This window comes from Myxine glutinosa, chromosome 10 (genome assembly GCF_964187855.1).
Source record: "Myxine glutinosa chromosome 10, kmMyxGlut1.1, whole genome shotgun sequence".
Taxonomy (NCBI): domain Eukaryota; kingdom Metazoa; phylum Chordata; class Myxini; order Myxiniformes; family Myxinidae; genus Myxine; species Myxine glutinosa.
In genome coordinates, this window is record NC_136270.1 from 25,459,102 (window position 1) to 25,482,833 (window position 23,732).

Here is a 23,732-nt window from a genome sequence, read left to right on the forward strand (position 1 = left end):
AACCCCCCCTGGTATTAATTCAACAGCTGATCAGGATTCGAACAGAGGACGTTAGGATCCCAAGCCCACCACCCTAACCATTAGGCCAACAACAGGTATACCATACAGTGACGTGAAAAAGTAAGTACACCCCATGTAAAGTTTTGACTTTTTCAACATATTTCAACATACAGCTATTTGATCTTCATTTCAACAATATCGATAGATAAAGGTGATATAATAAAACAAATATCATGAAACATTTACATTTTGTAGTCCATTGTATAATTTAAATAAACATAAATGCAAATTTCGCATGTGGAAAAAGTAAGTACACCCCTACATTTATCACTACTTCAAATACCTAAAATTAGAATCAGGTGCACCAGCTCAGGTGCAAATGATAAGAACATCGTAGGAGAGGATCTTGGAGGAACTGTCTTAATTAAACCTCAGACATTTAGTTTGGTTTGCTCTTTGTTGTTGAAGTGTGCGGCGTCACCATGCCGAGATCAAAAGAGCTCTGTGGGGCCTTCAGAAAGAAGGTTATAGATGCCTATGAGTCTGGGAAGGGATTTAAGAAGATCTCCAAACAATTTGAAATCAATCATTCGACTGTCCGGAAGATCATCTACAAGTGGAGAAGATTCCAAACAACTGCCAACTTGTTCAGGCCAGGCCGCCCCAGCAAGTTCAGCCCAAGAGCAGACCGCAAGATGCTGAAAGAAGTCTCTAAGAACCCCTGAATGTCATCATGGGACAAACAGGTAGCTCTTCCCACTGTTGATGTCAAAGTGCACGAGTCTACCATTCGAAAGAGGCTGCACAAATTTGATCTACATGGGAGGTGTGCCAGGAGGAAACCTTTGCTGTCCAGAAAGAACATCAGAGCAAGACTAAAGTTTGCCAATGAACACTTAGGCAAAGACCAGCACTTCTGGAACAATGTGCTCTGGACAGATGAGTCAAAGGTAGAGCTATTTGGCCACAGTACCAGAAGACATGTTTGGCGAAAACCAAAGACAGCATTTGACCACAAGAACCTGATACCAACTGTAAAGCAGGGTGGTGGAAATATTATGGTTTGGGGCAGCTTTGCTGCATCGGGGCCTGGGCAGCTCACCATCATATAATCCACTATGATTTCTTCATTGTACCAGAGGGTGCTTGAGGATAATGTGAGGCCATCTGTCGGAAAGTTGAAGCACAACCGAAGGTGGACCTTGCAACATGACAATGACCCGAAACATACCAGTAAATCCACCAAGGAATGGCTGAAAAGAAAGAAATGGAGGGTTCTGGAATGGCCAAGTCAAAGCCCAGATCTAAATCCCATCGAGATATTGTGGGGGGATTTGAAACGAGCTGTGCATGCAAGAAACACCTCAAACATCGCACAGCTGAAAGAATTCTGCATGGAGGAGTGGGCAAAAATTTCTCCCAGTCGATGTCAGAGACTGGTGGACAGTTATAAGAAATGCCTACTTGAGGTTGTTTCTGCCAAGGGGGCAATACCACCTACAGTCACGTGAAAAAGTAAGTACACCCCATGTAAAGTTTAGACTTTTTCAACATATTTCAACATACAGCTATTTGATATTCATTTCAACAATATTGAGAGACTAGCCGAAACCCGTGGAACATCCACGGAAGGGAGGATGTGGTGTATGGATAGAGTCTACCATTATGGATGGCATCGCGGATTTGCTTGTCCGAGTAAGAGTTAGGAAGAAAGATGAGAATGAAGAGTGCGTATATGAACAACGATCGCCGACACCGGCACAAATGCATGCTCTGGATTGTCCACTCAGTGGATGGCTTGCTTTCGCCTTCGCCTGTCCAATCAGCGGACAGCTTGCTTCGCCTTTGCCCAGCAGACGCCAATACGATGGCGTCGTAAGATGGCGTCGTATCGGCAGTTAATCGGATGCTTTTGGGCCCCAACATCGGCTAATTCAGATTTTTCGAGTATGGCTGTACGTGATAAACAAAGAATGCGGTTCGTAGATCGTAAATCCATTAGTGCCGTTGGCATCGGTTCACTGGGTGCGGCGTAAAAGGGATAACAAAGTCGAGTCCTTACGCTATTATTATACAGATAAAGGTGATATAATATAACAAATATCATGAAACATTTACATTTTGTAGTCCATTATATAATTTAAATTAACATAATTGCAAATTTCGCATGTGGAAAAAGTAAGTACACCCTTGGCTCGAATAGGTGGTATTGCCCCCTTTGGCAGAAACAACCTCAAGTAGGCATTTCTTATAACTGTCTACCAGTCTCTGACATCGACTGGAAGAAATTTTTGCCCACTTCTCCATGCCGAATTCTTTCAGCTGTGCGATGTTTGAGGGGTTTCTTGCATGCACAGCTCGTTTCAAATCCCCCCACAACATCTCGATGGGATTTAGATCCGGGCTTTGACTAGGCCATTCCAGAACCCTCCATTTCTTTATTTTCAGCCATTCCTTGGTGGATTCACTGGTATGTTTAGAGTCATTGTCATGTTGCAAGGTCCACCTTCTGTTGAGCTTCAACTTTCCGACAGATGGCCTCACATTAGCCTCAAGCACCCTCTGGTACAATTAAGAATTCACAGTGGATTATATGATGGTGAGCTGCCCAGGCCCGGATGCAGCAAAGCTGCCCCAAACCATAATATTTCCACCACCATGCTTTACATTTGGTATCAGGTTCTTGTGGCCAAATACTGTCTTTGGTTTTCACCAAACATGTCTTCTGGTACTGTGGCCAAATAGCTCTACCTTTGACTCATCTGTCCAGAGCACATTGTTCCAGAAGTGCTGGTCTCTGCCTTGGTGTTCATTGGCAAACTTTAGTCTTGCCCTGATGTTCTTTCTGGACAGCAAAGGTTTCCTCCTGGCACACCTCCCATGTAGATCAAATTTGTGCAGCCTCTGTCTAATGGTAGACTCGTGCACTTTGACATCAACAGTGGCAAGAGCTACCTGTAGGTCCCGTGATGACATTCTGGGGTTCTTTGAGACTTCTTTCAGCATCTTGCGGTCTGCTCTCAGGCTAAACTTGCTTGAACGGCCTGGCCTGAACAAGTTGGCAGTTGTTTGGAATCTTCTCCACTTACAGATGATCTTCCGGACAATCGAATGATTGATTTCAAATTGTTTGGAGATCTTTTTAAATCCCTTCCCAGACTCGTAGGCATCTATAACCTTCTTTCTGAAGGCCTCAGAGAGCTCTTTTGATCTAGGCATGGTGACGCCGCACACTTCAACAACAAAGAGCAAACCAAACGAAATGTCTGAGGTTTAAATAAGACAGGTTCCTCCAAGATCCTCTCTAACGATGTTCTAATCATTTGCACCTGAGCTGGTGCACCTGATTCTAATTTTAGGTATTTGAAGTGGTGATACATGTAGGGGTGTACTTACTTTTTCCACATGCGAAATTTGCATTTATGTTTATTTAAATTATACAAAGGACTACAAAATGTAAATGTTTCATGATATTTGTTATATTATATCACCTTTATCTATCAATATTGTTGAAATGAAGATCAAATAGCTGTACGTTGAAATATGTTGAAAAAGTCAAAACTTTACATGGGGTGTACTTACTTTTTCACATGACTGTAGATTAATTTAGATTTATTTTACCTCATTGCATATAATTATTGTTTAGTTTATTTTCCCTTCCATCCCGCCATCAAATTCCCCGTCGTCTGATTCAAGGTTTCCCTGGTTTTGTGTTCGGGAATAAACCCATTTGTTTTGAAAAAGCTAAGGTGCTTGTGTTTCTCTTCACAACAGTGTGCACATAAAGCCACCGCAATGACGCAGTCAGAGGGAGTTAAAGCCAGTTCGGTCCATCTGTCCAGCGTCGGTGTTAATCGGCCTGGACGCAACAATACTTTGATAAATCAAACTGCATAATTCGGATTATAAAAATAATTTCATGTTTCACTTGAATAACATTTAAAATTGGAAGCACAATGAGGTCTTCAAGTTGTTTGAGGCAACTTCACAAGGCGGAATGAACATAATTAAACTGCAGGAAATGGATAAGTTTATGTGGGAGATGCACTGGAGAATAAGTTAAGGAATGGCAGAAATAAATAATTTATCTTTTAACAGTTGTTCAAGTCATTTATTTGGCTTTATTACTGTTCAAGTCATTGCCCAAAGTATCCACCTCCACTTCGGTAAGGGATCACGGTTCATGGACCAAATTGGTCAACTTTTTCAAAGTTTTGGTCCAAGGGCTCTTTTCAGGATCGTCACTGAACCCCGGATTGCCTCCAGTTGTAGTTCATTTGTGGTATTATCCTGGAGATGGTTTTCAAAATCTCAGTGAGGTTCTTCTTCATCATTCATGTTGCTCCAATTATCACTGGTACAATTTCGATGCTCTTCAGCTTCCAAGATCTCTTGACCTCATTTTTGAGGTCCTTGTATTTGGTCATTTTCTTGATTTCTGCTTTGTTTAGGCCAAAAACGTTGGGTACTGATACCTCAATCATCAATGCTGTCTTTTCCTTATTGTTCCCGAGTACAATATCCGGATGCAATGCTTTGTTTTCTATGTTCATGCTTGATGGAATTATCAGGTCACACGTGAGCATTATTCCCTTGTTTTCACCGATTGCTTTTGGTTCATGTGTGTGTGTGTGTGTGTGTGTGTGTGTGTGTGTGTGTGTGTGTGTGTGTGTTTGTGTGTGTGTGTGTGTGTGTGTGCAGCATTCCAATTGAAAAATGTTTATCATTTTTCAAATTCCAAAATAAATCAATAATCTTTTTTCCTGACTCAGGAAAATACGATGAATTTTCCTTTCAATATTTTCCTTTCAATAAACTTTCCTGACTTTTCCTGATACCCATGGATAAGCTCAGCAATATTATGACAAAAAACTATATTTAAGGCCCTTATATCATTATTTATTGTCGTACTTAGTAGTGCTATCAAAGCAGATTATTACTTTCTACTTTTCACCAAAACGTTGCTATTTGTAAGGTATAATTATGGAAACCACTGTTGTGGAACATAACACCATTCTCTGACCTTGCACGTCTGTGAATTTCATCATGAGAAGCAGTGCCCAGCATAATGTGGTTGCTGTAGTTTCACTGCCAGCTGCGAACAGGTTTGCAATGCATGCATTCAGTTGAAGGTCAGTGAAGGGACTGTCAGGATTCGAAGCTTCCTGTAAAGCAGAAATCCATTTCCTATGAGATCGATTATCGTCCACGGTAACACAGATAAAACACCTACTTGCATTTAGTTCGGCTTGAGGGGCGGTGAGGAAAACAAAAGGAGACTGATCACTAAACTTAAGAGCTAGCAGGTGTGGAAACAATTTTTAATTGAAGAAAAGTAATTGTTCAAACAGGAGTTTAATTGATTTTGAGTTGTTCTGGTTTTGAGTTGTTGGAAAATGCCACAGGTGGTTATATATATATATATTTTTTTTTTTTTTTTTTTTTTTTTTTAACCACTTGCTCTGCTCGGAGCAGAAAATGCCAAGCAGCCTGAAGGCTGGTGGGACAATGCGTGAACTCACTATTAAACAAAAAGAAAATAGCGCTGATTGCTTGAAACAATGATTATAAAACTATACATGCATTTAAATTCTATATTAAATCAGATGAAGATAATCAAGTACGTATAACAATTGGAATGAAGGACTTATATTCTTTATAAGCTTAGGTTACATATGTAGGCTAAAGGGAACAGTATGAAATGATATAATGCAGAAGAGACAAAGTCTGGGAGGAGAGACAAAATAATGGTGTTTGATCTTGGAACAAGAACGCTCCTACACAATGCTTGCCTCCATCTGTGTTGACACGAGTTGAATAGACCTTCAACTTCGTGGATGATTTGTGCAGGAATTCAGGAGTAAAGACAAAATAAATCGAGGTTGGGCTTGATTTTCGGACAAGACTCCCTCTCTCCGCTGACGTGTTCTTCCATTCTTTTATCCTTACACTAGTTCCTACCATTCTCCTAGATACCGGACTGACGAAGATTCTTACCTTGAAATAGATGAAGTGACTCCTGCCCTACATCCACCCTCCCTTGCACCTCCACGTCCACATCCCTCCCCATTGTGCTCGAGTTCTATAAAAGCTGAAGCTCAAGAGTAATACTTTGAAGATTTTAGAAATTGATCTGTTGTGTTGGTTATTGTATTCTTGCGTTTCTCTTATAATTGCTGCTGGTTTTCCTTGTACTTGCTTTAATTTCTGAGTCACCCCAATTGAACACCTCGACTCAACCCAGGAGTGGACATTGATTTTGACCGCTACATCACAGGACATATTAAATGATGACAGTAGAAAGACTCAATGTGAAGATATCAACAGAAGACAGCAAGGGTACGGCTGCACTGCCCTCAGGTTGGGCTGCGATCACTGTTGAACTTGGTGGGTGTAGTTCACAAGAAATGCCGAAACAATCTTCCATAATGTGACATCCTGTGAATGCTCCATGTTGTTGGAGTTATGTACCAGCAATTTGTATATCTGTACAATGGTAATGGTGAATCCAACATGGGTCATGCACTGTCAAGGCCAATGGTGAAAATTTCATGTTAATCGGATCAACGGTTGCCGAGAAAATGAACTTTTAAAATGCAGCAGGCGCATACGCCACTGCTTTTTGTTTAGCGAGAGCGCAGGGTAATAATCGATTAATTGATTAATCAATAAATCAAAAATACCCTTTATAGCCAAATCACTTGGTTACTGTCGTGTCCAAATATCAGCTTCCTAGCTCAAAAGGTGCCTGCGATATTGCCCAGAAGAGTAAGAAAATAAATAAGTAGTTAATACCGTAAATCGATAACAAAGTAATTAATCAATTAATTGATGAATCCAAAAATAAAATATGCAATTTTTGTCAAAGCACTTGTTCACTATTGTGCCCAAATTTCAGCTTCCAAGCTCAAAGGATAGCTGAGATGTCGCATGGCGAAAAAAAAAACAAGAAAACAAACTACCAGAGTGAAAACTGAGTACTTTCGGCAGATGTTATCGCCAGGCCCCCTTCGGCGCCCAGCGATAACGTCATGCAGTGCCTGGAGATGGAATCGAAAGGGGTGGAGTACAATATTAACTCACCCTCAGATATTTTACAAAAAGCACTACAGCAACAATCCCTTGTAGTACACAGTCTTAGAGTATGCGATTTTGTTATTACATGATACAAAAAATATTAATCCTTTAATTAAAGAAAAAACGAGAGCAATGCAACTGTGTCGCCAATATGCCTCCGCATAGTCCCACAACGAGTATATCCCCTCGTTCACGATCCTAAAAATAAACAAGTTTGATTTAAATCCCTTCAGCTGTTTTCAATATCAGATTTTGACCAACCATGACAGGTTTCACGACGATCAGTGAAGCGGTTTCAGAGAAGGGATTTTTTTTAATATCGGCTTTCAAGATGATATGGTTGCCATGCCACATGACATATGGCCTTAAAAATGCACACTCTGCATATGTATGGGTAGGGGATCGCATTTCTGAAGTTTTGTGTTGATCGGATAAGGTTGGTTTTTCTATCCAAGATGGCTGCCAAACCACATGACCTACGATGTCATCATTTTTAAACTAAATGCAACAATCATGTTGAATGATATGTGTAAAATTTCGCATTGATAGGGTAAGCGGTTTCAGAGAAACAATTATTTAATATTTTCCTTCAATCCAATATGGCTGTCGCACCATGTGACCAATTATATTTTCGTGATCATCTTTTAATCGACATGCCAAGTCAATATATATTGTATATATATATATATATATATATATATATATATATATATATATATATATATATATATATATATATATATATATATATATATATATATATATATATATATACATATATATATACATACATATATATATATATACATATATATATATATACATATACATATATATATATATATATACATATATATATATATACATACATATATATATATATATATATATATATATATATATATATATATATATATATATATATATATATATATATATATATATATATATATATATATATATACATTGTTGCGGATATGAGATTGGCCTCCATCCATATCCGCTTGTAAATATTCCCCTATTTCCCCAATACTTCCCAACTATCCCCAATCCCCCATTCCCTAGTCCCATTTTCTGTAAACAACACTCTGTAGACCCGACCTTCCCCTATTTCCCCCATTAAATGTCGCATCCAGGTCCACCACATCTCACGTAGACAACTATAGGACATCTTGCTAGTTATTCTTAGTCTATGTCAGTTAAGGACTCGTTTCCATTAATTCTGACTCTTCGTTGCACCAGAATGTGATTGTATGGCACGTAGGAAGTTTAGGACCTCCCAATACCTCCCCGCAGCTCTTCCTCATGGAACAACAACACCAACAACAACAACAGCGGCGGCGGCGCGGCGGCGGCGCGGGGAGTGCGCGTCCTCACTCCGGCTTGGTTAGCCGCCATTGAACATGTGCTCTGACGGGGTTACCACGCAGGGGCTCGCTGTCATCTCCTCGTCAAGGGCAGAGCCCGGTAACCCCCCGCACCCAATAGGAGCGGCGGACCGATCCCATCTAGGGCGGGGCCACCGAGCCGAGGGCGTGTCACTCCCCGCTGAGCATGCGCAGGAAGAGGGAGGTGACGTCAGATGCACCCTCAGCTTGGAGAGAGAAGACGCCACCTCCGAGCGCTGAAATACCTCCCCGCATCTCTGGACCGGACCGTGTTGATTCTGCCCCTGAGCCAAGGTGCACCTTGTGCTATCGACTGCCTGTCCTTCCTTGCCATCAATCCCCGTGTAAGTCAGTCTTGTCCCGTTTGTCTGTGGTCTCTCCGGGATAGATAAGACTGTGTTTAAGTGCCCATCTTTTCTGTGCTTTACCTCTTACCGTGTAATCTACCCGTTTCTGCATCACCAATTATATCCTCCTCCGGAGGTCTTGAGAACTGTACCCCCTTGTGTCGTTGCATTAATCCCAGCCGTTGTGTCCTTTCCTTCATTGATTTAGCGTAGCGCGATTCGGCCAACGTTCGAGTGGAATCGGGCGGGATAGGGTTCTAATCGGGTAAACTGTGCGAACACGGCGGCCATTCCGCTCGGCCCATCATAACATCTTAAGTCGTGTCCGTAACAATATATTGTATCTATATATATATATATATATTGTTGCGAATATGGAATTTGGCCTCCATATCCGCTTGTAAATATTCCCCTATTTTCTCCAATACTCCCCAACTTTCCCCAATCCCCCATTCCCTAGTCCCATTGCATGTAAATAACAATCAGTAGAGCCGACCTTCCCCTTATTCCCCCATTAAATGTCGTGCCCAGGTCCACCGCACCACACGTAGACAACTTTCGGACATCTTCCTAGTTATTCTTAGTCTATGTCAGTTAAGGCCTCGTCTCCATTAATTATGACTCTTCGTTGCACCAGAATGTGATTATATGGCATCAGTAGTGAGTTTAGGACCTTTCCCATACCTCCTTCCATCTTCTTCCCCAACAATTACAACAACAACAGAGGAGATGGCGGCGGAGCGGGGGAGGATGCGTCCTCACACCGGCTCGATTAGCGCCATTGACCACGCGCTCCACGGGGTTACCACGAAGGGGCTCCTTGTCAGCTCCTCGTCAAGGGCGGAGCCTGGTAAACCCCCCCCGCACGCACCCAATGAGAAGCAACGTGCCGATTCCATCTGGGGCGGCGCTAACGAGCCGAGGGCGTGTCACTCCCCGCCGGATATACGCGGCCCCGCGCCGGATGTGACGCCAGATGCGCCCCGAGCTGGAGAAAGAAGGACCTGCGAGCGCTGAGAGAGAAAGGCCCGCCTGTGAAAGAACGTCCCCTCCGAGCGCTGTGAAACCTCCCGCATCTCTGGACCGGACCGGGTCGATTCTAACCTTTGAGCACAGGTGCACCTGGAGCCATCGCTACCCGCCTGTCCTTTCCATCAACCCCCGTGTGAGTCAGCCGTTGTCCCGTTTGCCTGTCGTCTGTTGGGGAATAATATAAGATTGTGTCTAAGTGCTTGTCTTTCTATGTTGTACCTCTAGCCCCTGTAATCTAACCTTTTCCGTAACGAATATAATCTCCTCCGGAGGTCTTGAGAACCGTATCCCTGGTGTCGTCATTTTATAACCCAGCCGGGTGTCTTCTTTTTCTTATTGAGCCAGCGTGGCGCGGCTTCGTCAACGTCGAGTATAATCGGTAACTTGTGCAGACGTGGTCATACCAAAACCGCTCGGTAAACTAACATCTAAGCCACGTCTGTAACAATTGGTGTCGAGGAATGAGATTCGGACCCGGGACTAAATTAGTTAGGCCCAAATTTTGGGAGGGAAAATCGAGCCGGAGCGCGTACGGCGCTCGACCAAATCGATCCGGAGCGCGGTCCCGCGGTTACTGCGCTCGACGAAATTATAACGGCGAAATTTCGAATTTGTGTTACGAAACTCGAATTTTGAAAGTCGCGCCATGGCGGATCAAGACGGCTGGGGTCCGGTAGGGGAGAGTGAAGCAGGGTCGGTCCAGGACCAAATTGAGGGACATGAGGGACATGAGGAGAGCGAAACAGCGAGGGTAGCAGGCACGCAAAATGGCGCCTCGCAAGAGCGCGCGGTAGCCGAGCCCGCTGTATCAACGGGCTTTAACATGCAGCCGATTGACATACAGGCCCTCATTGCGCAGTTACAGGCAGCTGTACAGATGAGTATGGGGAGCCAAATTGAGCGGTTGGGGAACCGGATGGATGCTCAGGGTGAGCGATTGGAGGGCCAAATGGGGGTAATGGGAAACCAAATGGGGGTAATGAGGGACGAAGCGAGGGGTACCAGTGAGGGGTTAGACAATAATTTTGAGGAGTTAGACAAGAAATTTGGGAAGTTAGACAATAATTTTGAGGAGTTAGACAAGAAATTTGGGAAGTTAGACAATAATTTTGAGGGGTTAGACAACGGGATAAAAGAAGTGAAAAATGGGTTAATGGGGGTAGAAAATAGAATGGCTGCCCAGGAGAATCAGATAGAGGGAGTGAAAAATGGGTTAGAGGGGTTAGAAAACAGTATGGAAGGCAAATTGAGGGACATGAGGGACCAAGCGGAAAGGGAAGTTAAACAAATGGAGCAGCAGATAGAGGGGGTCAGAATGGGGGTAGAAACCAAACTGGATGCTCACAGGGAGGAAATGGAGCAGATGAGGGTGGCATCTGGGCAGGAGATGCAAGTGATGGGAGAGGAGATCAGAAGAGGAGTGAGTGAGGAGGTCGGAGGAGTGCGCGAGGAGGTGAGGCACTGTAAGGAGCGCATGGAGAAAGAGGTGAGAAAGGGGACTGTAAAATTGCAAGGTGGTATAGAGGAGTTGACGCTGGGAGTAGAACAACTGACGGTGGGACAGACGGAGTTAGTGGAGCAGGTTCAAAGGAACACTGCGGTATTAGGAGGTTTAAAAGCGACACAGAAAGAACTAAAAGATGACTTGGTAGCGACGAAGAGGGAATGTCAGATGGTACGTGAGGGACTGACAACGAGGTTGGACGAGGTGATAGAGGTAATGGAGACGAAGGACCGGCAGGTGAGGACGCACCTGGAAACGGTCAAGGTAGCCTTGGAGGACGAGCTTGAGGAGACGTACCGGGGAATAAAAGAGGTGAAGCACAAATTAGAAGAAGTGGAAGAAGGGATGAGCGAAATTAAGAAGCGACGGAGAGGGGATAAGAAAGAGATAAAAGAGGAGATAAAAGAATTGGTCCAAAGTCTGTGTTTGGATCGTGATGATGTGCTCATTAACCGGATGAGGGATTCGCAGGTGATGGAGAAGAAGCGAAGAGGAAGAGGACCCGGTGTAAGTGGTGACCAATATGGTCGTGCGTATGATGCGCCAGGGGATTTAAAAAGCTTGGGGATTGGTTTGGATCCGGGTGTTCGTGAAAGGCCGTTGGTGAGGTGTGTGACAGGTCTGGTGTGCGAAAGAGGAGGTGTGCGAGAAAGTCCGACTCTGGGGTGTGTGAGGAAAAAGTGTGTGCCAAGGAGTGAGGGTGTTGGCGAGAATGAGTCGGTCGTAGCGTGTGTGCGAGGGAGCACATGGAAGCGCGGTGTGGTGAGTGTTACAGAGGGTGTAACGGGAGAGTGTGCGCGAGAAAGGTGTGTGATGGACAGGTACATGAGGAAAGAGTGCGCTGTCAAAGGCAAGGAAGAATGCACACCTGTGGTAAGTGTTGCAGAGGGTGTGACGGGAGAGTGTGCGCGAGAAAGGTGTGTGACGGACAGGTGCATGGGGAAAGAGTGCGCTGTCAAGAGTAAGGGTGAGTGCGCTGTCAGGAATGGAGGTGAAAGTAGTGGGAGTGACATGGAGCGTGAGTTAGTTGTGACAGGTGAGCGAGGATGTACACCTGGGATGGAAGGATGCACACCTGGAATGGTAGAGCGTGAGTGGGAATGCACGCTGGAGTTGGTGGTGAGGCACGTGATTGGGTGTGCGAATGAGGGCACACCTGTGATTGTCACAGAGGAGGTGACCGCGGAGGGGGCGCGAAGCGGTGTATTGGTGAGGTGTGCGAGCAACGAATGTGTGCCAAAGTGTTCGGTGGTCAGGTGTGTGACCAAGGCTGTGAGTGGAATGGGTGTACCTGGGTGTGTAAGGAAAGGTACGAGGAGCATGGGCACGGCTGGGTGTGTGAGCAAGGAACGGGCTGCGGGGTGTAAGCATGCAGGTGAAGCATCGACGTTAGACGGGGTAGAGTTTAGAACGACTTATAGCCGAATCGGGCCCTCGGTGCGTGCTGGGCCTCGCTTTGAACGGCCGCGTCCGTGCTCCACCAGGCGGAGCGGGCGGCAGGATAGGAAGGGTCGTCATGGCGACCACTTTTTGGTGAGGCATACCGGCAGGCCGAGATCGAGCCATGGGATGGCTCCGTGCCGAGATGGTGCGTGGGATCTCGGCCCGGGTAAACCTCCTTCCCTGCACCGAGTGCCGGACGCATCCAGCCGCTGGCACAAAACGACCAGCATTCATTGCTTGGCTTTACGAAGCCGGGCTTTGGACAGGGATTGGCGCACCGAGAGGTATTAGTGAGTCGACTGGGTGATGAGGTTAGTGTTTTGGACCCAAAATTAGAGAAAAACAAAATTTGATGATTGGCAAAGGATTGGCAGTAGTGATTGGCAGATGATGGGCAGTGATTGGCCAAATTTTTAATTTGTTGAAATTTGATGTGCAAAATCGGTAGAGAGAGACCCCCGATGTGGTGGGATGGCAAATCCACCATCCCTCACAGTGGGGGCAAAGGAGCACTAGATTATGGGGTGTATGGCAGTGAAAACTAGCCCGGGTGGGTTAGGTTATTAGTAGGGATCTAGAAGAGATTGACATTAGGTAACGTTAAGTTTAGTTAGTGACTGATACCTGTAGTGGGGACGCAGGTAGATTAGTGTGGATGATAATGACGTGGGAGCGCAATAGTTTAAAGGGACGACTGGGAAGCGCAAGTTTCAGAGGGGAGTAGTTAGCTGAGATGATGCTGTGTGTGTGAGAATTGAACAGGTGTGATTGCACAGGTGTGCAACTGGACAGGTGTGTGGAGCAGTGTATGAGTAGTGAGTGTGTGGATCAGCGCGAATGCGCTTGGGGAGAGAAGGGTGCAGGTGGCACCAGGTGTGAGGGCACAGGTGTGCAGGTACAGGTGTGTGGAGAGAGTTGGAGTGAGTGGTACGGAGTGGTGTGCATGGTGCGAAGGTGTGGATGGGGGAAGAGTGGACCCCTTTCACGAGTACCCGGGGCGGGTAGTGTAAGTGTTAGGTAGAAGGTATAGGTAAATTGTGGTTGGATATTGGCATTTGTGGTGCGGTTGCAGAATGGTGTTGTGAATGGGTGCATTAGTGTTGTGGAAATGGCTGGGCGTGTAGCCTGTTAGTGTGTGTAGTTGGTTGGGCACTCCACCACTGTGAGGATGTCGGCCAGGTGAGGCCGCAGGTGGGCTCTGGGAGCCGGTAGTTGTGAGTGGGTGCCTGAGGATCCCGGGTGTGGATCGGGCAGCCCAGTGCCAGAGAGGGCACCGAGTGGGGAGAGTGCCAGAGGGCCTTCCCCAGGTAGTTAGGTTAGGGTAAGGAGCAGGTAAGCTCGGAGGCAACTGCAGTGGTGGAGGTGTGCAGGTGGGTAGACCCACTGGGAGAGGTACACGCCACAGCCCAGAAATTGTGCGAGGGCACCGGGAGATGAATCGGGGGAGTGAGACCCCAAATTGAAAAGCACCACAGTCTGGCCAATGGGAATTGGTTTTTAGAACCCATAGTGTAAGAGGGCCAATGGTTTGGCCGGAGAAAGACCCCGGGTAGTGTAAAGTTGTTAAAGTCATTTAGGAAATAGTTAGGATTGATTAACCTGTCGCACCATACGCAGCCACTTACCTGTGGTGATGATGATGACTCCACACCTGTGTTTTCTTTGTTTGTTGCAGGAAATGAGATTGCTGTGTGGATTTGTGAGACGCATCACGACGTGGATGAGACATTGGGGTGATTCCAACTCTCCCTCCCTAGGAGGGACTGATGTTGAATTGGTACTGGCAAATTTTGATGTTGAGTTGAAAATGGCAAATTTTGATGAGAGTTGAAAATGGCAAATTTGATTGGTTAGGAGGGAGAGAAGACGAATTTGGTTTATGGGAGGAACGGGGAAGACAGTAGGGATGTTTGTTGATTTGTAAAGTAGATGTTTATGGGTAGTGTTGTGTTTTGTGGATACAGTAAGGGGTAAGGGAGGGGCCATGTAGGTTACCTGGTGGGGGGGGGGGGGGCGTACGATAGGAACGTACCTGTCTCACCTGGTTCCCATGTGCCCCCAGTGTGCATCACCTTACATTGCGTGCACTTTTGCGCCCTTACCACCTTACTCACTTGTCTGCTTCTTTTGTCTCCCACCTCCGAGGATCTGGCTTTGGGGAAGAGAGAGAGGAGAGAGAGGTGCTGGCTGCGCAGTTGTGGGCCTGCACTTTCGCTGTTTGCTGCCGGGATCGATACACCATATGGACCGCAATGTTTGTGGCCACCCACAATGGACCGCAGTTCGTTTGCGGCCAAGCACCACCCGGGGATGGACCTATGGGTCAACGTGGCACCTATGCCATAAAGGTGAACCACTGTTAATTAACACCACTGAAGGCCACACGAAGAGCAAGAGACACCTGCAGGGTTAGGGGTTGTCGAATTTATTTTTATTCCAATGAACAATGGTGACTGCACCGATTGGTGGTGGGGTGGTGCTTTTGATGCTGGGAAAGGGTGCTCTGCACGTTATTAAAGGCCGTCGGCCACAGAGCACTCGTGGGTTGGTGTATCGATGTTGGCAAGCGCGCTCTCTCTATGCATAACATCTGCATGTGTTCCTCCAAAAACAGGTCCTGGATCGTAGTGTAGATATCAGCGTAATCTTGTAAATAATGCTCCCTACCGGCTGTATGTTTAGTTTGAGAATTCTTTCCGGATTCGGTTATCCTGTGGGTGTGTTTCTGAGAGGAGAAGGGTGCAACGTCGCAGGGGGACATATTTACTCATTTGTGAATATCTGTAAAACTGTCGCACTCAGGGTTGAGTTAATAGTAGAGGGAACTACATTGCGTGCCACACTAAAGTAGGTAAAAATTTATCGGGTCGGGACGCCCCGAGGGTAGAGAAGGGTGCAATGTTGCGAATATGGAATTTGGCCTCCATATCCGCTTGTAAATATTCCCCTATTTTCTCCAATACTCCCCAACTTTCCCCAATCCCCCATTCCCTAGTCCCATTGCATGTAAATAACAATCAGTAGAGCCGACCTTCCCCTTATTCCCCCATTAAATGTCGTGCCCAGGTCCACCGCACCACACGTAGACAACTTTCGGACATCTTCCTAGTTATTCTTAGTCTATGTCAGTTAAGGCCTCGTCTCCATTAATTATGACTCTTCGTTGCACCAGAATGTGATTATATGGCATCAGTAGTGAGTTTAGGACCTTTCCCATACCTCCTTCCATCTTCTTCCCCAACAATTACAACAACAACAGAGGAGATGGCGGCGGAGCGGGGGAGGATGCGTCCTCACACCGGCTCGATTAGCGCCATTGACCACGCGCTCCACGGGGTTACCACGAAGGGGCTCCTTGTCAGCTCTTCGTCAAGGGCGGAGCCTGGTAAACCCCCCCCGCACGCACCCAATGAGAAGCAACGTGCCGATTCCATCTGGGGCGGCGCTAACGAGCCGAGGGCGTGTCACTCCCCGCCAGATATACGCGGCCCCGCGCCGGATGTGACGCCAGATGCGCCCCGAGCTGGAGAAAGAAGGACCTGCGAGCGCTGAGAGAGAAAGGCCCGCCTGTGAAAGAACGTCCCCTCCGAGCGCTGTGAAACCTCCCGCATCTCTGGGCCGGACCGGGTCGATTTTAACCTTTGAGCACAGGTGCACCTGGAGCCATCGCTACCCGCCTGTCCTTTCCATCAACCCCCGTGTGAGTCAGCCGTTGTCCCGTTTGCCTGTCGTCTGTTGGGGAATAATATAAGATTGTGTCTAAGTGCTTGTCTTTCTATGTTGTACCTCTAGCCCCTGTAATCTAACCTTTTCCGTAACGAATATAATCTCCTCCGGAGGTCTTGAGAACCGTATCCCTGGTGTCGTCATTTTATAACCCAGCCGGGTGTCTTCTTTTTCTTATTGAGCCAGCGTGGCGCGGCTTCGTCAACGTCGAGTATAATCGGTAACTTGTGCAGACGTGGTCATACCAAAACCGCTCGGTAAACTAACATCTAAGCCACGTCTGTAACAATATATATATATATATATATATATATATATAGATATATATATATATATATATATATATATATATATATATATATATATATATATATAATATATATATATACATTGTTACGGATCCGGGGGACGGCACTCCCGTTAGCAATGGGGGGGGGGGGTTAATCGCCTTGTCCTGTTAAGCTGGCCGTCCGGTCCTGGGGGTATGACGTCACTTCCGGTCGATGGTAAGTAGGGTTGTAAGCCCAATTTGTCTTAATACCTAAGCACTACCACCGGCCGTAAGCGAGGAAATACTCCCACCTGGGCCGCAGCGTGATTGGATTGCGCCGAGCGAAGCAAGCTGCGACTCGGGCCGTTACCAAGAGACTAAACCCGATTATAAAGCAGTTGGCCAAATCGCGCCACAGGTATTCAATCAGGAAAAGACCAAAGCGATCGGGGAAGAATGAAACCAAAAGGGGTAAGAAATAACAGGTATTTATTAATTATGTACAACAAACCAAAGGAAGAGCAATGAAAGTAATATACAGTGAAGAAGAAGAAGATACACAGGGCAGCCTTAAACAGTCTTAATTATTAAACCCCAGACAACAAAAAGGACAGACACCAGACTTACACGACAAAGGGAATTGCAGGCAGGAATGGCTGGACGAAGGTTCGGAGGAAAAGCTCAGGGAGGAGGTCCGCTTCAAATCAACGCTCTGGGCTGGAAAACGAGCAGCCGGCGGCGGCCCCACGTATATGGTTTCAGCGGCGAAAACCCGGCAGGCAGCGCGGTTTATGTTGCCACTGTCTTGGCGACCCGAGCGCACCGATTCTTGCACCCCAACGATGCTCGTGCTCAACAAGCTGCTTGGTGGTCCTCTCTCCCTCCTCTCTCTGTTCTTCCTCCTCGGTCCTCTCTCATGAACCTCCTCACGCGTCTCTTATGAACCTCCCTCATGCGGCTCTCATGAAGCAGTCCCTCGCAGTTGCTTTTATTGCTGTCGGCCGTATCAAGCCGCCAGCTCTGAGAACCCGCCTACCGGTTGGCTCACCGCGGTGCTGGCTGGCCGGTAAGGGCTTGCTGACTCCACCTCTGATGACGACGATGTGCCACGCCCATTCTGGCGGCTCCTCCCCCTTCTTCTCGGAGATGGAGCACATGGCAATGGCATCTTGTGGGGATAGCAAACCACTTGCACCACTTTTGAAGGGAACGAAAGGGACCTATCTTATTTGATTAATGCAACGCAGATTCAACTATTGGAAACACAGCCTTACCTGAAACACATAATAATGAAATAACTACGAAGAGGGCCTATGGTTCGCGACGTGTTGTTCATGGACTAACGAGGGGACGACCTTTGACTTGAACAAGAAATGGAGGTATTTACACAGAGAATTATTTACAATGGGTATATTTACAACAATTTACTGAGTGCAGGGTTCTCAAAACCCCAACAATATATATATACAGTGCGTATCAAAAAAAATGTAATCCAAATTCAAGGGGTTAATATGCAAAGGTTATTTAGTTTGACAATTTACATGTGTTTTACCAATTATAAGGAGATTCTCAGCTTTCCAATTATGCCTTTCATGCATCATGGCTGTCACACATGACCGAGTACATGTTCATTGAAAATGACAAGTTCAAATCGCATTTTTACAAGTTTGGCTAATCGGTGCAAGACAGTTTTAAATGGACGCATTACTTGTCGACTGCCAAGTTGATTATGTAAAATTGTTAAGCTGGTCTGGTAATCGCCGGTTGCGTCATCCTTTGTTTAAGATGGGTATTTAAGATGGGCCTACAGTGTATGGGTTTAGAGACAGTCTGAGTCATTGAAAAGATGGTTCAACTTACGACTGAACAGCGGACATTCGTGGTTAAAACCTTTCACCAAACTGGAAGTTTGCAGCGAACTCGTGATGCGTTCAGGGAACGATTCCCAGAACGGGAGCCTCCAGCAGCCAAAACCATCTGGGCGAATGTTAGAAAATACCAAGAGCATGTCACTAGCCTCAACCGCAACAAGGGGGATTCTGGTAGGAGGCTCACTGAGCCATCGGAAATGAACATTGCAGGTGCTTCCCGGATGGTTGATAGCACGTTGCGAAGCAGATGTCAATTTCCTGCGGTATCTCATTATCGGCGACGAAGCTGCTTGCGCCATGGACGGCAAGGTCAATACCCATAATGTTCTTAAATATGCACCGACAGGACAATCCCCGGAATTTAATTTTGACACTAACATGAATCGACAAAAGTGGACTGTTTGGTTGGGACTTTGTGGAAGTGGTCAGGTGATCGGACCATTTTTCTTTCAAAGGAATGTCAATGGTAACAGGTATCTGCAGATGATCAATGATGAAGTTTTACCGCGGCTGGAGGAGAACTTTGAGCGACAGGTTCGTGGTATCTTCAGATATCTCTGGTGGGTCCAAGATGGCGCCCCAGCACATCGTCTTATCGCTGTCCGAGATCGACTGAGGGAACTCTTTGGAGACCGAGTCATCGCCCTCAACCATGCAGTGGAATGGCCGCCAAGATCCCCTGACCTCACACCATGTGATTATTTCCTTTGGGGACATTTAAAGAACAAGGTGTTCGTAACTCCTCCCCATGATCTTGACGAATTATAGGGCCGTATTCGACATGAAGTGGATGCATTGCGCAATTACCCGGCTATGGTGAGACGAGCAGTTCAGGGCATGCTCTGCCGCTGTGAGTTATGTGTTGAAAGGGGAGGTGGACATGTTGAAGGTGTCGGTGCATAAAGCCAATCATTCCTTAGAAAAGTTCACATCTGACGTTCATTTTGTCCAAATTATCCTGACCCTGCATCGATTAGCCAAACTTGTAAAAATGCGATTTGAACTTGTCATTTTCAATGAACATGTACTCGGTCATGTGTGACAGCAATGATGCATGGAAGGTATCAATGTAAAGCTGAGGATCTCCTCTTAATTAGTAAACCACATGTAAATTGTCAAAATAAATAACCTTTGCATATTCACCCCTTGAATTCGGATTACCTTTTTTTTGATACGGACTGTATATATATATACTAGTATAAAGCCCGTCAAAATGACGGGATGGAACAGTTTTTGACGGTACAGCCATCTGAGCATGCCTGAAGTCTGAAGTCTGGGCCTCGTATCAGGGGTGCTTTTATCATTTTTATTGATTAGACATCCTACAGATGTAAATGAACACTCATTTTACTCTGCGCACATTGCACATCACGTGCAGCAAATTTCACCTTTCTGTGCCTTGTATGTATTGTGATTTTAAAAATACCGCTTCTGTACACCGATCTTGAGGCTCAGTTTGTAAGCCACCGTCTACAATTCCAACGTAAGAGGCGTAATTACTCTTCTTTTAGGTCTTCGGAGTCCTTGGGGTCTTTTGAGTCTTCAGTGTCTTCAGTGTCTTTAGCGTCTTTTGGATATTTTGGGTCTTCTGGTTCATCGGTGTCTTTTAGGTCATTCGAGTCTTTTGGGTCGTCCAGGTCTTTTGAATCATTTGAGTATTTTGGGTCCTCAATCTGGATCTTTGGGGTATTTAAGGGTCTTCGGGGTATTTTGTGTTTTAGTGGTAATTTGGGTTTTTGGGGTCCACTGGGTCCTCATTGTCTTTAAGGAGCTCCAGGGTCTTTCCAGTCTTTTGGATTGTTTGGGTCATTGGCGTATTTTGGGTCTTTAAGGGTCTACGGGGTATTTTGGGTCTTTTTGGGTTTTTTTGATCTTTTTGGTCTTCTTTAAGGGTTTTTTGTATATTTTGGGGTATTTTGGGGTCTTTTCTATCCTTTCAGTAACCGGGTTATTTTGGGTCTTCGGACTTTTTTTGTGTTTCAAGGTTCTTTGGGGTATTTAACAATCTTCCAAGTATTTTGGGTCTTCAGGTTTTTTGGGGTCTTTGTGGTCCTTTGGGTCTTTAAGGGTCTTGGTGTCTTTTGGGTCTTTGGGGAATTTTGCGTCTTCAGGGTCTTTTGGGTTTTTGTGGTCTTTTGGATCTTTAAATGTCTTGGTGCCTTTGGGGTATTTTGGGTTTTCGGGGTTTTTTCAGTCTTTTAAGGCCTCTTTGTCATTTGAATCTTCAGGGTTTTTAAGGGTATTTTGGGTCTTCAGGGTATTAAAGTGTCTTTGGGGTGTTTAACAGTCTTTAATGGGTATTTTTGGTCTTCAGGCCTTCGGGTGTTTTTGGGTTTTGGGTCTTTATGGTCTTTTGGGTCTTTAATGTCTTTGGGGCCCATTTGGTCTTCAGGGTATTTTAGGTGTTTTGGGTCCATTGGGTCCTCACTTTTAGTTATTTTAAACGGTTGACACACAGCCGTGTTCAAAGATTTCCCATTAAACCCAAACTCAAATCCCTCCTAAATAGACAGTGGGCCAAGCCTCCAAAATCATGTCTAGTTTTTGACTTTCGTGACCCACCTCTGGTATCGACCTGAAATTTTGCAAAGATTTAGATAAAAAATCACTTAGAAAGAATTCACAACTCGTCAGTGCAAAAAGTTGCACATTAATTAGTTATGCTAATTAGCAAAATCTATAGTGCCATCTTGTGTCCATTATTATATAGTGTACAACTGAATGTACAACTTGGTACAACTGAATGGGAATTCTAAATACTAGGACGTGCCCGCACGTACGTGCTTGCCCGTACGTGCTTGCCCATACGTGCGTGCAAAAAAACATGCGTGCAAACAACAACAACAAAAAACAACTTTGAAACCACGTGGCAGTAACGACCACAGAACCCCCCCCCTCTGTTTACATGAAATGGTTTGGTCCATTCGCAAAGCCAGTAACGACCACAGAACCCCCCCCCCCCCCCCCCTCTATTTACATGAAATGGTTTGGTCCATTCGCAAAGCCAAAGCGAACGGCTTGCGAGTACGGTGACCATACCTTGGGAACCACTTGTCCGATTAATTTCAAACCTTGAAAAGGCACAACCTCAGGTCCCCAGCAATATACCTGGCAAGTTTCAAGTATATCGGACCGGTAGTTGTCGAGAAACAGCGGTCACAGACAAACACACACACACACAGACACACATACACACAGAGATTACTGGAATTATAGATAGATAAAGTATGTAGTCTATGTAGAGATGGGGAAACCGTCCAGGAGTTTGGGTGATCGAGGTCCTACACCCTCTCACACACACACTTACACACACACCTACACACACACACACACACACACACACACACACACACACACACACACACACACACACACACACACACACACAGTATATATACACACACACAGTACACACACACACACACACACACACACACAGTATATACACACACACAGTAAATATATACACACACACACACACACACACACACACACACACACACACACAACACAAGGAAATTATTTTTTTAAATGTTTTTTTTTACCAGAAGATGGCCATTCAAATTTTAATATCAAACTGAGTGATATATATATTTTTAATTCTTCATGAACTGAAATAAATTATCAAACTAGTTATCCAAGCTCTTATTACAAATGAATTGGAATATTATAAAAAAATAACATTCATGAAAAAATTAACTTATTAAAAATCTTATTAAATTGGTTCACGAGTTTTCAAGTGACCACTATATTCGTCATGGGTATGTGTCCGTCTGTATGTCTGTCTGTCCGCAGCATAACTACCCGATGATCATCTGCTCTTGATGAAACTTGGGTGGGAGGTTGATATCATGATCTAGTTGTGTCCTGCCTAGAGTGGGCGTATTGCGCAATGGGCGGAGCCACGCCCGGAAAAGATGTCTTTTTAGGGGGTAATATATTTCAAGCTACATCTTCTCCGAGGGGTTTGGTGGAATCTGACAGGGGTTTCGGTATTTGGTTAGGCCAATGTCATGTGTCTAGCCCCACGGAGCTCGATTTTTCATTTTCACCCCAAGGTTAAGGTCACAAGGTCACAAAATTTAGAAAAGTCGATTTTTGATGGTTTTATTACATTGTTCGCTTCCTGATAGGGTGAAATGTCGTACATGATCTTATATTATCACATACATCATGAAATCCAAGTTTTCCAACAAATTTCAGAATGTTCGACCTTTGAAAGTCACAAAGGTCAAAGTTTCAAAGTTGTTGGAATCGAACCGAATTTTCGGTATTGTGTAGCTAACTAACCTCATAACTGATTATACATTATTTTCTATCTCATTTCAAGGTCAGTAACCTTCGTTTTGACATTTCCGGGCCTGGCCTGTCCAGGCCTGTTTCGGTTATAGTCCGTCCTTTGTCATTGAATATCGATCGCTCTTGAACCATCGTCGTCTTCTGACTTGTCTTATTTAAAATTATTAAATAATGGAATCACTCTGCTGTGCGTATTGACGACATGCATGAAGCAAAACCCCGAAGAACTAACATCAGAATCTTCGCCTTCCATGGCTGCATCTGACTACATGTAAGTCGCCATGACAGCTGCGCCAGCACTGTATGTACAGTCTGAAACGAAGCACGCGATTGGCTGATTGGCGCTCACGGCCACTCGTGGCCTATGTTACATGTGCTTTATTAAAAAGATCGTCAACATTTTGGATGTTTTTTCCACATTTTGAAAATATGTGCAAGTTCTGTGATTGACGAGTTTCAGATATTAATTCTGTAATATTTTTACACAACATCTATCTATAATTCCAGTAATCTCTGTGTGTATGTGTGTCTGTGTGTGTGTGTGTGTGTGTGTTTGTCTGTGACCGCTGTTTCTCGACAACTACCAGTCCGATATACTTGAAACTTGCCAGGTATATTGCTGGGGACCCGAGGATGTGCCTTTTCAAGGTTTGAAATTAATCGGACAAGTGGTTCCCAAGGTATGGTCACCGTACTCGCAAGCCGTTCGCTTTGGCTTTGCGAATGGACCAAACCATTTCATGTAAATAGAGGGGGGGGGGGGTTCTGTGGTCG

At 45.2% G+C, this 23,732-nt stretch overlaps 1 protein-coding gene across 2 annotated transcripts in view; it reads right to left on the minus strand.

Annotated features, from left to right (window-relative positions):
- The window catches only part of LOC144888245 (cytochrome P450 2C23-like), a 799,004-nt gene that overhangs the window by 12,542 nt on the left and 762,730 nt on the right, over positions 1-23,732 (minus strand). For both annotated transcript variants that reach the window (XM_078785459.1, XM_078785460.1), the window contains one exon: positions 5,024-5,165. In XM_078785459.1, coding sequence (XP_078641585.1) covers positions 5,024-5,165 — 142 coding nt within the window. The remainder of the gene's footprint in view (positions 1-5,023; positions 5,166-23,732) is intronic.